General features: G+C 40.1%; 1 protein-coding gene across 8 annotated transcripts in view; it reads left to right on the top strand.

The window, feature by feature from the left end:
- TBC1D30 (TBC1 domain family member 30) overlaps positions 1-16,594 on the top strand; it is an 82,854-nt gene that overhangs the window by 49,974 nt on the left and 16,286 nt on the right. For 7 of the 8 annotated variants that reach the window (XM_074984051.1, XM_074984055.1, XM_074984059.1 and 4 more), the window contains 4 exons: positions 2,295-2,420; positions 4,978-5,163; positions 7,957-8,125; positions 9,825-9,993. In XM_074984051.1, coding sequence (XP_074840152.1) covers positions 2,295-2,420; positions 4,978-5,163; positions 7,957-8,125; positions 9,825-9,993 — 650 coding nt within the window. The remainder of the gene's footprint in view (positions 1-2,294; positions 2,421-4,977; positions 5,164-7,956; positions 8,126-9,824; positions 9,994-16,594) is intronic. The other variant, XM_074984056.1, reaches the window with a different exon arrangement.

The raw sequence follows: 16,594 nt of genomic DNA, 5'->3' as shown, positions 1-16,594 counted from the left end.
GTGGCCACTGTTTCAAAATAGCTGAGGGCTATTTCAAAATGCATTTTGTGTCTTGATATATTATTTTGAAATAAGCTGTTTTGGCATATATTTCGAAATAGTTTTGCTGTGTAGACATAGCTTGTAAATTCCTCTGTACAAGAGATCTGTAGGTATTCGTATATGAGAGAGGAAAATAAAGGAAATCTATGATTCTGCAAGCTGGATTTAAACCCCCTCTGTAGGTGAATATTTGTGTTTATTACTGTTGGAAGTGTGGGAATGGCTTTTCCTCACTGGCTACGTCTACACGTGAAGCCAACATCGAAATAGCTTATTTCGATGTAGCAACATCGAAATAGGCTATTTCGATGAATAACGTCTACACGTCCTCCAGGGCTGGCAACGTCGATGTTCAACTTCGACGTTGCGCAGCACCACATCGAAATAGGCGCTGCGAGGGTACGTCTACACGCCAAAGTAGCACACATCGAAATAAGGGTGCCAGGCACAGCTGCAGACAGGGTCACAGGGCGGACTCAACAGCAAGCCGCTCCCTTAAAGGGCCCCCCCAGACACAGTTGCACTAAACAACACAAGATACACAGAGCCGACAACTGGTTGCAGACCCTGTGCCTGCAGCATGGATCCCCAGCTGCCGCAGCAGCAGCCAGAAGCCCTGGGCTAAGGGCTGCTGCCCACGGTGACCATAGAGCCCCGCAGGGGCTGGAGAGAGAGCATCTCTCAACCCCCCAGCTGATGGCCACCATGGAGGACCCGGCAATTTTGACGTTGCGGGACGCGGATCGTCTACACGGTCCCTACTTCGACGTTGAACGTTGAAGTAGGGTGCTATTCCGATCCCCTCATGAGGTTAGCGACTTCGACGTCTCGCCGCCTAACGTCGAAGTTAACTTCGAAATAGCACCCAACGCGTGTAGCTGCGACGGGCGCTATTTCGAAGTTAGTGCCGCTACTTCGAAGTAGTGTGCACGTGTAGACACAGCTACTGAGAACAGAATATGTAGATCAATTCCCCTTCCCTTTCACCATTTCTTTCATCTTCCTATAAGGCAATCCTTTCTTATCATTAACCATTATTATGCAGTGGCCTACCATCCTGCCTTGAGTAAAATTATAGGCCAGTGCTCATTACAAAATTGGTATCTGCTAGTCTGTTAATAATTTACAAAAACTCCATTCAGAATTGGAGTTCAGAACTTACTTACCACAGAGGTTCTGAATCTGCATTGTACCAATGGGCTATGCATCTGATATTTGTCGCCATTTTAAGCACTCCTATTATTTACCTAAGATGGATGCCAAAATCTTCCATTTCAAGACCTGTTTGTTCTGTTATCATTTAGAGACAGTAACATTTGCCATGGGATCCCTGTCTGTACGGTTTCTTGTACATTTCTTTAAAGTTGAGCATTTCTTTACAGAATACAATATCTTCTGCCTAACTTCGTGGGTTGTACATTAGCTTATAGTCACAGATGTGCCTCAGAGTATGTCTTGAAACCAACCTAAGGTTTCAGGAATACATCTGGATGCCAACAGTCCATAAAGCCATCTAGTCACAATATCTTAGTATAACCAAATAATTCTTTGGGTCCAACCAACCCTGAGGTCCCTACCTGCTCCTTTGTATTAAAAGAAAACAAAAAAACAAATACATCTTCCTCGTCCCTGAGCACCTGACCACAGAGAGAGCTAGCAGAAAGAGAAGTTCTACAAGGTTTTTCTTGCAGATTTTCCACTAGATCATTCCATCCTGAAGTTTGTGGAATGCACTGCTGTTTTTCAGTGCACTCCCTGTTGTTTACTGTGGGGGGAGGGGGAGGAAAGGATGATGTGTGCAGTATATGTGGCCCTACATTTACATGTGTTGCAGCTCAGGCTCTTCCTCACAGTGGGATTCCTGACTCTTGTGTCTGTGGGAGATTGTACTGTGAAGACAGCTCGCACCCTTGGTTCGCTTTATGAAAAGAGTACAGTTGCATCTGCATGAGTGGACTGGGACCTTGGTTTTTACTCTCACAAGGTCCCCGGGGGATCTATAAGAATACTACCGGAGTAACAGTTCAGGACTGGTTCTTTTATTACATTTTAGAAAGATTGTATTATGGAGAAATTGTTTTAACCCAGAAAAGACTTAACATCCTCCTTTTCCTCCCTTTGCATTGGTTGTAGCTAAAGGAAAATCACAATTGGTGAGATCGTAGCATTACATACTAGTATGTATAAACTGCTTTTATTTTAAAATAGGAATAGAATAATGCATCTTATTATCATGTTGTGTATATCCTTAGGTATGGCTTACCCTAGCAGATCACTACTTACACAGTATAGCAATTGACTGGGATAAAACTATGCGCTTCACTTTCAATGACAGAAGTAATCCTGATGATGACTCCATGGGTATTCAGATTGTAAAGGTAATTAGCATTTTGGCTGCTGTATTTGTGTGGTTACAGTTTTTTTTTTTTTTTAATTTCTCTGTGGAGAACAAATAATTGTGTTTCTGGGAGGTGTTGAATTTGTTTAATTTTCTTAGACTGCATTCTTGAACGTTATTCTCTGTGTGGTCTGTTAGCCAAATATTACCATTCCTCCAGGTATTATTGGAGATTCATGTGCTTGAAATTATGAAAATAATTTGTTTCAGTGCTGTTGTTGTTGGCAGAAAATTGTTTTTGCCTGATTTTCATCTCCAGCATACCTGTTTTTTTAAGAGAAGTAATGGAGAGAAAGGTTAATGAAAGACACATTTCGCTCCTTTTACCAGTGGTGGCTTCTGCTCAGTGTGTCCCCTCCCAACACACAGAGTTCTGCTGGAGGAAGGAGCTCTCCATGGGATTTCTTCGGGAGGCCCATTTACTGCTTCCTCCATCTTTCAGAAACAATCACATCACCTGCTCAGGAAGCTTGCAGATCTCCTGGCACATCCATGCAGAAATCCTCTACCTTTGCAATTCTGTCCCCTAAAGATCTCCTGCCTCTGATCCTGGCAGCAGCTGGGAGGGTTATATGGAAAAGACAGTATTCCCTGGGCCTGGATAGTGTATTTACCCACAGTTAGTGGAGCTGCCTGGGAGACAGTGTGGGTGTTCCATCTAATTTCCAGCCCTTCTCCAGTTCATATCCCTGGCTCTGTGAAGGGAGTGGGAGGTGTGCCAGAGGAGTTGAGTCTTCATTTCCATTTGGAAGAGTGAGAAGATCTACACATGGAGGGGACAGTGGAGGCACAATATGAGCCAACATCGGAGAGAAATTTTTTTCACAAAATACTTGTTTGTTAGCTTCTTCTAGCAGAGAGACATCCAGTTGTCATAGGATAGTTGATCCTTTCCTTCAGTAAATAGCATTTATCTGCATTCTCTCAATTGTGCACTGAGTTTTGGTTCATGTAAACTTTATAGTTCAGAGTTGTTTTAATTGTGTTTGTAAAGAAATTTTCTGGACCTCCTGGGGGTGATGTAATGGTCTGATACGTGACACGATTGTTTGGTTGAGGCTCATACTTGGCTGAATTAATATGGTTTAGCAGATTTTAATTAAGGTTTTGGTGGATGTCGTATTCTATAAAGAAAATATTTGTGGGTTCCTCAACCATGCTGTGATGCAATAAGTGGCTCATATTGTCACTTAGCCTATGGTAGTAAAATACCCTCTCTGTGTTTCAGGTGTTGTGTCATTTGTTTTTAAAATAAGAGCCAGTTTTGAGAAGAGAGCAGCAGAGTTCAAATTATGGTTTACATAGGTCTAGTATTGTTTTGTATTGCTCATTTCATGAGAAGAATATATCTAAATTCTGTCTTTGCTTTAGCATCAGTGTACCTACATAATTATGCTTGCATTTCTGAATATTTGCTTGAAAAATACAACACAGACTTGATAATGCTAAATTATAGATATTGCCTGTACAATAACTTATTAAAAATTAAAAGTGCTGTACATGTTTGTGCCGTTCACTCACAAGTGAGTTACAACATCCAGAACAGTATGTCTTTTGCCGGCATAAAAATGAGTCTGGCAGTATTTTTGCAATTTGATACAAATTATTTCTGTTTACCCTTAGCACGTCAAAAAGGAAGTTGGCTTTATTTATATACTAACACAAAGTGCAGTTACAAAGAATGCATTTTTACTGTTTTAACGAGCTAATGTTTTGCTTAAGTAAAGTATTAAATCTTTAGAAAATGGCATGTGTAACAGTATAAAATTTATATTCAGCTCTAGAAAGTGCAGCTGCTAATTTTAATGTTAGTCACCTACAACCACCCACTCTAGTACCTTGTTCCATATTTCATAGTGCCAACAAATTATGATAGTCCTTTGACCAAAATTCACATTTTAATTCTTTCTCTGTGCAAAGAAGTGTTTGGGGAAAAAATGAGATATGTAATAGTGCTCTTTTAGGCTTCTCATTAAAATATGGGTACAGCTTTTTTTCTGGGTTTGATACATTTTCAGAAGTAAACAGCACTTTACAAATGAGACTGTTCTCAAAATAATTTTGCAGTTATTTATGTTTTACCTCTTTGAACATATCTTGTAGCCTTACTGATAGTTCAGAGACAGTCGGATAGCAATCATCTCTTTAGGCATTTTCTCTAGGACAGTTTCAGATGCACCATCTGGTTTACAGAGTAATCTTCTTTACACTCTGTTTTCCCACTTAGTTGATTGGGAGCAAAGAAGGCAAGTGAGCTGAGGGCTCAGCTCCTGCCAGAAAGTGGGGAGCTTTCCTGGCTTCCAGCCCATTGCTCAAATTATTGCGTTCGTTCAATAAGCTAAACATTTTAAAATACAAAATATTCTCTTCAATTAGTGGGAGCATAGTTTTGTGTGTGTGTGTGTGTGTGTGTGTGTGTGTGTGTGTGTGAGAGAGAGAGAGAGCGAGAGAGAGAGAGAGAGAGAGAGAGAGAGAGAGAGGGACAGGAAGTAGGGGACTGAAATACAAGAACATCTCAAATATCTTTCCTGTTTTAGGATCTTCACCGAACTGGCTGCAGCTCTTACTGTGGCCAGGAAGCAGAGCAGGACCGAGTTGTGTTGAAACGAGTTCTGCTAGCTTATGCTAGGTGGAACAAATCAGTTGGATATTGCCAAGGCTTTAATATACTAGCTGCACTCATCTTAGAAGTAATGGAAGGCAATGAAGGGGATGCCCTAAAAGTGAGTAAAACTGCATGCTGTATTTCTAACCCATGTGAGAGTGAGGGTTATCTTTAAAAGTAAATTTAGTGTAAATAGCGCATAAGTTTGCAAACGGCCTAAAACAATAGCTCACTGAGAACTAATTCATCTCAGTGTTTAATTACTTTATTTTAACTCAAATATGGCAGTTTAAATGCTACCCTTCTTAAAGTCTATGATGAGCATTTTTGCAAAAATATCCAGATAATGGGTAAAATCCTGGGTCTGATAAAGTCAGTGGCAAAATTCCCATTGATTTCAGTGGAGCCAGAATTTCATCCTATCCTAATCTGGCTCCTAAGTCCCATCTTTCCTCTTTTCTCAGCAACCAGAACCTCAGCTTTCCTTGACAGTTTCCCCATGATGAATTTGTGTGTTAATCCAAAAATCTGCAACCTCTTTAAATGAAGTGTGAGATCAGCTTGAAGGAGGTAGAATTGAAATCAAAATAGTTAGTCTGGGATCTGCTGCACTGAGTATATTATTCATTTTCATACATCATTGTTTATCACCCTTTCATTTTAATTTAAGGATGCTGCTGCTATGTTTTCAGAATGCCGTAGCATCTTGGGACCAAGCCACAGAAATGAGGTCTAACTTGCTACAGGTCACCAGGACCAAGATCTGCCAGTGTTGTGCATGACCTTCTTAAAGTACAGCTTGTTCATGTACATGAGGAATTTACCCTGGGGGTTGCATTGTTAAAGGCGATCATGACTCTCTCGCAGATACTGAGGTGTTTACCTGGCTTTAGAGATTCTATATATTTAAGACTTTGAAACTATGGGCAAAATAACAGCTGTCAAAGTCTAGTACATATAATTTTCTAGATTGAGATCTGACGTGTTGCTTTATTATAGAGAGGAAGTTGTAATGTTAGGAAAGTACATCATGGAGTAAAATTTGCCTTTTATAATTTTTTTCCTTTATGTTATTGTGTCAGTAATTTAAAATTATAATCTTTTTTATTTTATGGCAACCGTATGTTTTTCAGTTTATTGAAGAAGCAGCTCTTAAGACATTCACTAGTTAAAAAACAAGTTAATGTTAAATCTTGAGTTTAGTACAGGAATAAATTGCTTGTAAATATAGTAAATGAAATAAACCCAACTTGATGTAGAAATGGATATGGTAAATAAGAGTGCTGTAGTTTTTGTGGAAAAAATAATTCATGTGATTCATCTAATTTAAAAAATACTAAAAGGATTTTATAAAAAGAGATTACACAGCAGATTGGCAAAAGGAAGAAAACTACAAAATTGAACACCAGTGAAAAATATCCCAATTGCTTGAAAATGTACAGCAGGGTTTGCTATATGCTAGTAAAGTACACCACCTACTAAAAAAATCCTCCCCTAAACACTTTAGATATCAATGAAGAAGGCAGACGTCAATATTTAAGACTTGCAAAAAGCTTTATTTTCTTTCTAGCTCTTTCTTTCATGTCCACAATATTTGAAGTAATATCCATTATGGAAATGGAAATAGAATGTGTTGTGCATATGGGTATGTTAAATATAGTTTTTTATGACTGAAGTAATAATAAATTAGTATAACTGTAGGGATATTTATTACGGTTGTAATTAATATTATTAAATTACTTGTTCCAAAGATGTGAGAACAGGATAAAGAAATAAGGCACAATTTTTTTTCAGATGGGAGGAAAAAATGATAATGTGAAGAGAAGGCTGATAAATGTATTTCTTAAAGTATGGGAATCTTAATTATATTGCAGAGAAAGAGTAGAGGTAGTTCTGAGAATCATTCAGACAAAAGTAACGCTTTTCTGGAAAACGACTGAGTCATGCTTATTTGCATGTAACACTTTTTCTGCTAATTTTCTAATCTGTAGACGTGTAAGAACTTCTAATAAATGCTTTGAAAGTCACAAGTAGAGAAGACAGTCACTCAGTGCAAGAACGTCTTGTGTTTATAATGCAGGGGCATGTGCTGATGTGTCAACCCTTTTAAATGCTTGCATATAACAAATTCCATTTAGATCGTAGCAATTATATTCATCTCATTTTATGATCCTTAAATATTTCACCATAATCGGTGAATTAGTGTCAATATAGTTGCCGCCTTTGTATAGTTAAACATATTTGCTGAGCTGTGCATTGTTACATTGCTCAAGTTTACTACCTTGTGTAATGACAAGATGAAGTACAACGTACAATAACATAAGCCAGCTAAAATCCAGGAAGAGTGCTTTTTAAAGAACAGCATCACTTACATTGCTAGTAACTTAGATGCTGACTTGGACAGCAAGTCTTCCATTTGTGATCTTAAACAGCACAAATGTAATGGATTGAAGAGTTTCCTAAATAATTCAGAGCATCTCATGAGCACATACAACAGCAAAAGGATCAAAATTTGGCTTTGAATGGCAAAATAATACTTCACTTATTGTGTGATTTGGCTTCTATTAGACTGATATTGGTCTTTTGTATCCTGTTACTTATTGAAGTTACCCAGACTCCTCCATTAGCAAGGCAAGCTGCTGTTGAAGAGTTGACTGTTAGGACCCAAGTTTAGGTGCTCTGTGCCAGGAATGATGATGGATGCTACAGGCAATGTTGTTTTCTTTCATTATAAAATATTGAATTAAATATCAGACACCTAAAGTACGTCTTGCTGTAGTATCTGAACTATAGCTTGGTGTAACAGAGCATTTCATATTTTAGAACAGCAGTTTTTTGATATTCTTCAAAGATCGTTAGCAGTCCTAAATGAGTGCTTGTTTTTTTGTTTTTGTTTTTAATTTTCTTGCAGATTATGATTTACCTGATTGATAAAGTACTGCCCGATAGCTATTTTGTCAATAACCTTCGGGCATTATCCGTGGATATGGCTGTTTTCCGAGATCTTTTGAGAATGAAACTTCCTGAACTGTCCCAGCACTTGGATACACTTCAGAGAGCTGCAAACAGGGAAACTAAAGGTGGGTTCAACAAAAATGGCGTTCAATTATTTTTCACATTTGCCTCATTGAGCACCAGTTTTAAAAATGCCAGGGTTTAAATCCATGAACTTTAAGAACGACAATATTTTTTAAACTTGTGTAAGGGTACAGTTAATCTTTTACCAACTGGCTTACATAGTTAACATGACAGGAGATGGCTCTTGTGCTGGTGGCCATGTCTTGAACCAGCAGCTCTCTCATGTGAAGTAAATCAGGGGATACTTTAGTCCCATAAGTAACTGTGGACAGAATTGAATTGACAGTGCCATAAGTTGTGTATTTGACAATATTGCGTCATATAGCAGAGTATAGAAGATGTCCTAGAAAGTTACCTGCCTAATTGGGTGGCGTTTGATATCCTCTTCAGTTTCTTGGTGGTATATGTATTTGGATTATTTTGTTGTTCGGCAAAGACTGATTTCATCGCAGTGGGTCATGGCTGTTGATTATTTTTCTGGCTAGATGCCTATTGACACAGGATATAAAATGTCCTGGAATCTGAGAACAGATCTTTGTTGCCTGAAAACAGCTCTGAGTTCTGACGCCTAACTCTCCTCAGAACATTCTTCCTTAACAAAACCTATTGATTTGTTATGTTACATTTGAATGCACCTTGATTTACAAACCTGAAAATTATGAAGTGCTCTAAGAAGGAGTATTCTGGGAGATAGTTCTGTGATAGGCTGCTTCAGCAGTATAAAAACTAGATAAACAAACAGCTTTTAGTTCATATTTGCTGGCTTGGTCATCAGATAATTTTGGTGGGTGATGAGGAGCATCACCACCCTTCTGTGAATCAATCCACCCCACCAGAATTCATGAAACATGCTCTAAGCACAGGAATGTGAAACTTCAGAATTCAACCTGAAGGATTAAATCTTTTTTGGAACTACTAACAAACCAAATGAATATCAGGTACATTACCGGTGTGTCTGTAAAGGCAGGGCAGAAGGCTTTTCATACAATAGACAGGACTTAAAAGAACTACTACCCATAGTTATACTTATCCTTATACTCTGCAGAATATAAGTTTTACTTAAAATAATCCTAGATGTTCTGATTGAAGGTTAAAAAAACAAACAAAAACAAAAACCCAACCCTTCAAAACATGAAATGCGTATTAACTAAGTGGTGCTAGCTTCTGGAATCTACAGTCTTCACCAGCACCTCTACTGCTGCTTAGGCTGTGTTTACACTACCATATATGTCTGCAAAAATTCGGTCACTCAGGAGTGTAGAGAAAACACGCTCCTGAGCAATGTAAATTTGCTGGCGTACGTGATTGTTAATGGTAAAGCTTCGCCTGCCGTCTTCGCTGCTGCCACTCACTGGGAGTGGTTTAATTATGACCATGGGAAAGTTCTCTCTTGTCATCCTGAAGTGGCTATACAAGAGATTGTAAGGCAGTGCAGCTGGGTCAGTACAGCTGTGCCACTGTAAGTTCTTTAGTGTAAGTACAGCCTCACTTTTCTTACACTGCAGCAGAGTGACTCACCATGTCACTGTTCACTGCTGTTATTCAGAAGCCTAAGGATGGCTGCAGTCTGGGAAAACTTTGAGCCGAGTCACTGGAACTGCTGGCAGTCCTCAGAACGGAGCACTGTATCAGGTCACATTATAAAGTCACTGGGGAATAATGAGCTGTGAATGACTTGCCATGTTCATTTTTCCGTTTTAGGAGGCTATGAACCCCCTCTTACAAATGTCTTCACAATGCAGTGGTTCCTGACCCTCTTTGCTACATGTCTTCCTAACCATACAGTTTTAAAGATCTGGGATTCAGTATTCTTTGAAGGTTCTGAAGTTATACTGAGAGTAGCACTGGCTATCTGGGCAAAGTTAGGCGAGTAAGTGAATTATTTTTTTTCTTTCTTTTTGTGGAATGCATGCAACATATATGGGTTTAATATGTTATTTTCCTGAAGTAAAAATTCCAGATACAAACAAGACACAACCTTGCAGGAGCTATTATTTTTGAAATAACTATTCTAGAGTCTACACAATGCATCCCCTATTTCAAAATAATTTTGAAATACCGGTTGGCTTATTTTGAAATTAGTGAACCTCATTGCACGGGGAATAGCGCCTATTTCAAAATAGGAGCTAATTAGAGAGGGAATAGAGCCTATTTTGAAATAAGCCATAGTGCATCCAATGGCTCGATGTTGAAGTAGGCTCCAAGTGTGTAGACACTGTATTTCAAAATAGCTAAGTGCTATTTCACAATGCATTTTGTGTGTGTAACAGTGTTATTTTGAAATAAGCTGTTCTGGAATAGCTCATTTTGAAATAAGGCTGCTGTGTAGACATACTCTCAGTTTCAGTTGCCAGCCAGCCAACATTTCAGAGTGGCAGGCTGCAGTGTAGGACTGAAAGTTAGGTTGTTGAAAGGTAGATTTGAGAGTCATCAGCACAGATGCAGTTGTTGAAACTGCTTGAGAATATGAGGCGGCATAGAGAGAGAAAAGGAGTGAGGGAAGGACAAAATTCTCTGGGACTGCCACAGGAAAAAAAAAAACCAAAGTGACTAGAGATGTAAGATGGGAAACAGGAAATGGTAAGGTCACATAAGCCAAAAAAACAGATTTGAAGAAGGAGATTCTGAGCAACCACATCAAACACAGTCAACAGCTGAAAGAGGTGGGGTCCTGAGATTTGGCTGAGGAGGGATTTTTACTTAGAATGGGAGGAGACTTTAACAGCCCTAAGTTCTGAGGGAAAGGAATCTGCTAAGAGTGGTTAAGAGAAGGGGACAGTATGGAGCGTGGGGAAAAGGAGTATCGTGAGGCAGGACGGGAAAAGGGTTGACCACAGCAGGCGCGGGGTTTAAAGGATGAAGGGAGGCAAGCAACCCAAGTGTCACTGATAAGGGAGGAGAGTAAAACACATGGGCTATGTCTACACTTAGAGAACTTCGAAATGGCCAAGAATACTAACGAGGCCCTGAAATGCATATGGGAATTCGTATATCTGGTGATAGGAATAAGGGGATTTCAAAGTTGGTGGGATCCTTTCGAAAGGACCTCTGTCTGGACAAGCCACGTGGGAGCGAAAAGTGGCAATTTCGAAATGCTGTGGCAGGCGGCATGCTAATGAGGTGCTGAATACGCATTTCAGCACCTCATTAGTTGAAGTTTTCTCTAAGTGTAGACATGGCCATGCAGTTTTACTTTGAAGAATAGAACATTTTTTCCTCTTCATCTGAGGTAGGTTTAATCTGGAAGGCAATTTTTAGTAATTACCACTGTAAGTAACAGCATATGATATTCACAGTTCTATTTTTGGCATTGTCTTTGACAGTTTTAGCACACCTCTGCAGTCTAGTTTCAAAAGATCCTTCAAAAATGCATTTCTTTTGAGATAATAATATTCTCCTTTTTTCTGAGATTAATTAATTTGTGCATGTGTAGAATTACTGCCCAAAGTTCCATCATGGATAGGCAGTATTGATACTTATCACCAGAAGCATACCTACATATTTAGTTCATAGTTGTAGCTCTTATTATAGTAAGAGTTGGTTAATACTCACAGCAGCCCTAAAAGGTGGGTAGGAAATGTCTTATCCCCACTTCACAAATTGGGTAATTGAAATAAGTGAAATGACTTCCCCTCAAGAGCACAGGCAGGATTCCAATCTTATATTTAATTCTTTAGATCAGTGTTTCTTAAACTATGTTCCATGGAGCACTAGTGTTCTGTGAACAGCTTGCAGGTGTTCTGTGAGCATTTGGAAAAATACACTCATGTATATTTTCTGTTATTAAAACCAGATACAATGTTGCTTCTTCATGGCTATGATACCTGATTAAATTACTTAATTTTGTTTTTGCTGTGTATGTTGCTGTTTGTTTGGGGTTTTTTTTGGTTCAACAACAAGTTTTTAAAGAAAATTTTCATAGGTGGTTCTTCAAAAAAATATTGTTTGGCATTCTGTGGTCTCAAAAAGTTGAAGAAACACGTCTCTAAACTACAATTACATCTCTACTTTGAGAATTTTTCACTCTCTCTACTAGTAGTAACAGCAAAAGAAACTCGTGGAAGTAAAAGGGGAACAATGTCAGCCTTTTGCATTCAAGTCTTCTGGAGCTCTTGGAGGTGCTGTTTTGGAAGAGATAGATCACTGCCTCTCTGGCCTCTGATCTTATACAGAGGTAGACCAGAATCGCATATTTGGAAATGGAAGTAGCTGTTAAGCCTTGCTGTAATATCACACTTACGTAATAAATGTATAGTCATAAACACCATATGAGCACACTATCTTTATTCTTTTGCACTGACTGGCCTTCATTTCAGCTGAAGTGTTTTGACATTCTGAAGTTAGCAGAAGCGCTTCAGATTCCTATGACAACTCCATAACTTAGACACCCACAGTAGATGATTCACATTTTCCATCTATAATCATTCTGAACAGTCCTTCTCCTGCATAGGAGGCAGGCTATAATGTTTTTAAAGTGGCTTCTGGAAATCACAGGTGATCTGGAAAAACTAATTTTGTTTTAATTCAAGGAATACAACTCCATAATTGATTATTTCCTGCCTGCTCAACAAGGAAGAGAGAAAAATAGTGAAGTTCAATGCAATGAAAGTTCTCTTCCAAATCAGAAGCAATTTTGCATACAACTTCTATGTAAACAAATACGAAGTCACCCGGAGTTCTTTGCAGAGCCAGGAGGCAGAAGAAGTCTTCTTTCTTGTTGTTAGAGATCAAAGGGAGTCATTGAAGGCAGGATCTTTTGTCAGTGAGCTGAATTCCTAGGCAGACTGGCTCAGTAGAAACTGCGTCACTGGCAAATTGAAGTGAGATCAGCAAAAGTTTAATAGCATGTTATCCAGGTGGGCACTTTCTCAGTTAGACCCCTTTTGCCTTCAGCCACAATATGCTACTTCTGCTCTAAACTGGGGAGAAAAAAGCCTGGGAAGTAAATGAGTTGTAAACCTCTTTCCCATGGAGAAGCAGGCTTTGTATAGTTCATGCTTCCTTTCCCTCGTGAAAAAGGGTTTCCACTCACCATAACTGTACCTCCTTGTCGTAGGATCTGGAAAGTAGCTTTCATCCTGCTGTGGCCCTCTGTCTCTTCATGCTTCAGGTTGATTCCTCTTCATGACTCTCAGTCCTCTGATCAGGTTAATATAACATCCCCACTTTCAGAGTAACCAAGTCCCACTGGACGAACTGTCTGTGTGCCGTCTCGGGCTGTCTTCTGTTCCAACTCCAGGTCCTCGGCCACGTTGCCAGTGCCTGGTGTGGATCCCAGGCCCATCTGCTACTCTGTGTTCTAGTCCAGGGACCCTTTGACTAGCACCCAAGGTCTACCCAGTCTCAGACCTGGTTGTTTCCTTGTGCTGCTTCATACTCTGTCTCTGCGTCTATGACCAGAGCCCTGCACCCTGTGGCTGTGTTGTCCCTTGTCTCAGCCTCTTGTCAAATTTCCTGATCTGGGATAAAAGCCCAAGTCTTACACTCGCCCTGGATCTCCTCAACTGTTTCTGGCCAGTTCCCTGCGTCTCTCGGGAGTGGCTGCAGAGCTTCTCCCTGCCATCTCCTCATGCTCTCGCTTCCTAGTTTTACACTCCTGTCCCAGCTCTGCCCCTCTCCTGGGCCTCATCTGTAGTCTGTTCTTATCAAGCTCTGGTTTTCCTTCACGTGCAGCAAATAGAATGAATTGGCTTCTTCTGGCTGGCCCACATTAACTCGCTCCAAACTTGTGTGCAGAGGGCACCACACCAACCTTTTCTATCAAGAGTTTCTGGGAACATATTAATTACTCCGTGCCGGCCCAGGGAACCTTAATTCTGTGGATTAACATGAGTTACTTTTTGTAGGGTTGGAACCTTTCCATTGATACCATTCTTCTCCAATGATGATATCCCTGTGCATCTCAATGTCAACAGATTTAAATTGGTGGCATGAAGACTGAGGCCAGATGCACTGCAGATCTGTATTGGTATAACTATGTTTGGGGGGCTTGAGGTATCCACACTTTGGCCTACATACCATCAACCTACAGGCCACCTCATATAGACAGTGCTGTGAGAGCAGGAGAGCTTCTATTGCTGATATAGCAATTGCTTCATGGGGAGATGGATTAATGTGTCACAGGGAGAAGCTTTCCCATCACCTTCACTAATGCTCCTCAGTGACACAGCTGCACTACTACAGCATTGTTCATGAAGGCAAGCCTTAAAAGGTTGAAATTTAATGAGTGCATATATTTTGTTTAGAAATCTAGTCAAGTTTATAGCCAGCAAGGAAAGGGTCTTGTAAAGTCCTCTTTGGTTGTTTTGTCTGTCTGTTTTTTCATTGTTACAGCTAAACTGAAAGATCTGTAAACCATTAATTCTATTAAAAACTACTCTGGAATTACTTTTTGTATAATTTTTGGGCCGAGATTCTTATATGCTTCATCAAAGTTACCTAAGATTGTCTGAAGGGCTATGGGAAAAAAAGTGGCAACCATGTTATCATCCACATACTGGAGCTCCATGAGCAAGGTCCTGGAGGTCTTGTTTTAGCTTTCAGCCTCCTAAGATTGAAAAGCTTGACAGTGAACAACAAAAAGACCAAGGTGCTCCACCAAACCTTGCTGATGGTACAATCTCATGTACCTTCTATTGAAGTCAATGGAGAACTGCTGGATAATGTGGTGCACTTCCCATATATTGAAGCATTGACATTGATGCGGAAATCCAGCATCATCTGAGCCATGCAAGCTCTGCTTTTGCCTGCATCAGACAAAGCATCTTTGAGAACAAAGACATCTATCGCAAGACAAAGCTCCTTGTATACTGTGCAGTGGTTGTTCCAGCGCTACTGTATGCATGTGAAACCTGGACAACATACAAATGTCATTTGAAGGCACTTGAACAATATCATCAATGCTGCCTCAGGAGAATCCTAAATATCTCTTTGGAGCATAGGCACATGAACACTAGCATCCTGGAAGAGTCGAACTTGACAGGCATTATCATTCATCAACAACTTAATTGGACTGGTCACATGGTTCGGATGTCTGATCAGTGCCTCTCAAAACAGATTTTGGTTTCTGAGTTGGAGGAAGGAAGCAATATAAGGACATGCTGAAGGCACACATGAAAAAGTGCAGCATTGGTGTCGACACTTGGGAGAACCTTGCACAAAACTGTCCCCACTGGAGAATGGTAATCCATGAAGGGGTGGTGCAATTTGAGAGGTCTCGCCACACTGCAGATGAGGAGAGGCAGAGAAGAAGAAAAGAGCATCAAAAACTCCCCTGCGCCCCTCTAACAGCTACCAACACCTGCCCCTTCTGTGATAAGATCTGCAGCTCCAGAATTGGGCTGACTGCCCATCAATGGACTCACAAATAGGAGTGTGACATGAAGACATCCTACTCATTATTGAGTGACTGCCAAGACAAGAGAAGTTGTTGGGCTGTTGTATGTCTGTTCAAGTATGGAATCTTCCACCCTCCAAAGAAGAAATAGTGCTGATCTATACTTCTACATTTCTTATTTTTCCAACTCAGGTATCTGGCTTAGAACTGAAACCAGTACCAAAATAAAGCTTGAATCTTGACTTGCAAGCAGAGAATTCCCCTCCCAAACCTCTGTGGGAAGTGTTTAAAAAAAATCTGTGAAGGATGGTGATAGGTCCTGCTGTAAGTGCAGGGGACTGGACTCAGTGACCTCTGAAGGTCACTTCCGGTTTTATGAGACAGGTATATCTCCATGCATCATGTTCTGTTCATTCTCTTCTTCAGAACAATTACACGAGCCAGAAGAGAACAAGAAGTCTTGTGGCACCTTCTTGTTGTTCTCAAAGCTACAGACTAACACAGCTACCTCTCTGATACAGGAGCCAGAAGGGTTCTTGAACTGACTGCTCCAGCTAAAGAGACATCCTATCAGTTTCCCCCAGAGGAAGTAATCAGGTGATTTTGTACCTCAGAATGTATTTACTTTTATTATATTCAGGAAAGATGGACTTCCTAATGGAACGGTTAATCTTCAGGAATAGGAGTCAGGAGCAGTGTTCCCTGTAAGACAAATGCGTGGACAGCCACCCCAGCAGAGAGGAGGCGCCGCCCAGCAGATTGCCTACAGCCAGCAGCAGGTGTTTCTATTGGTGGGGCACATCTGCACAGGCCTAGATGCACAGAACAATATTTATTCTGCCCAGGGATGGAAGAATTTAGCGGGAATGTTGGTCAGGAGAACCTGGGTTGCATTTCTGCTTCTGCTCAATTTCTTTTAAAGTCTTGGACGAGAATTTCTAACTTGTGAATTCCTAGCACTTGAAATGGGGATAACAGTATTGCCCTCAGAAGGGTGCCGTGAATTTAATTGTTTGCAAAGCATAAAGATAATTCTAAATGGAAGATGCCATTTGCAAAGACATTTGCCTAATACTTGTTCTTAATTATTATGTATGGATAATAACAGTCTCTGTGTGTTACTGCTCTCTTTTTT

The sequence above is a fragment of the Carettochelys insculpta genome, chromosome 1 (genome assembly GCF_033958435.1).
Source record: "Carettochelys insculpta isolate YL-2023 chromosome 1, ASM3395843v1, whole genome shotgun sequence".
Taxonomy (NCBI): domain Eukaryota; kingdom Metazoa; phylum Chordata; order Testudines; family Carettochelyidae; genus Carettochelys; species Carettochelys insculpta.
The sequence above is the reverse complement of the archived record's forward strand: the minus strand, read 5'-3'. Positions and strand labels throughout refer to the sequence as shown.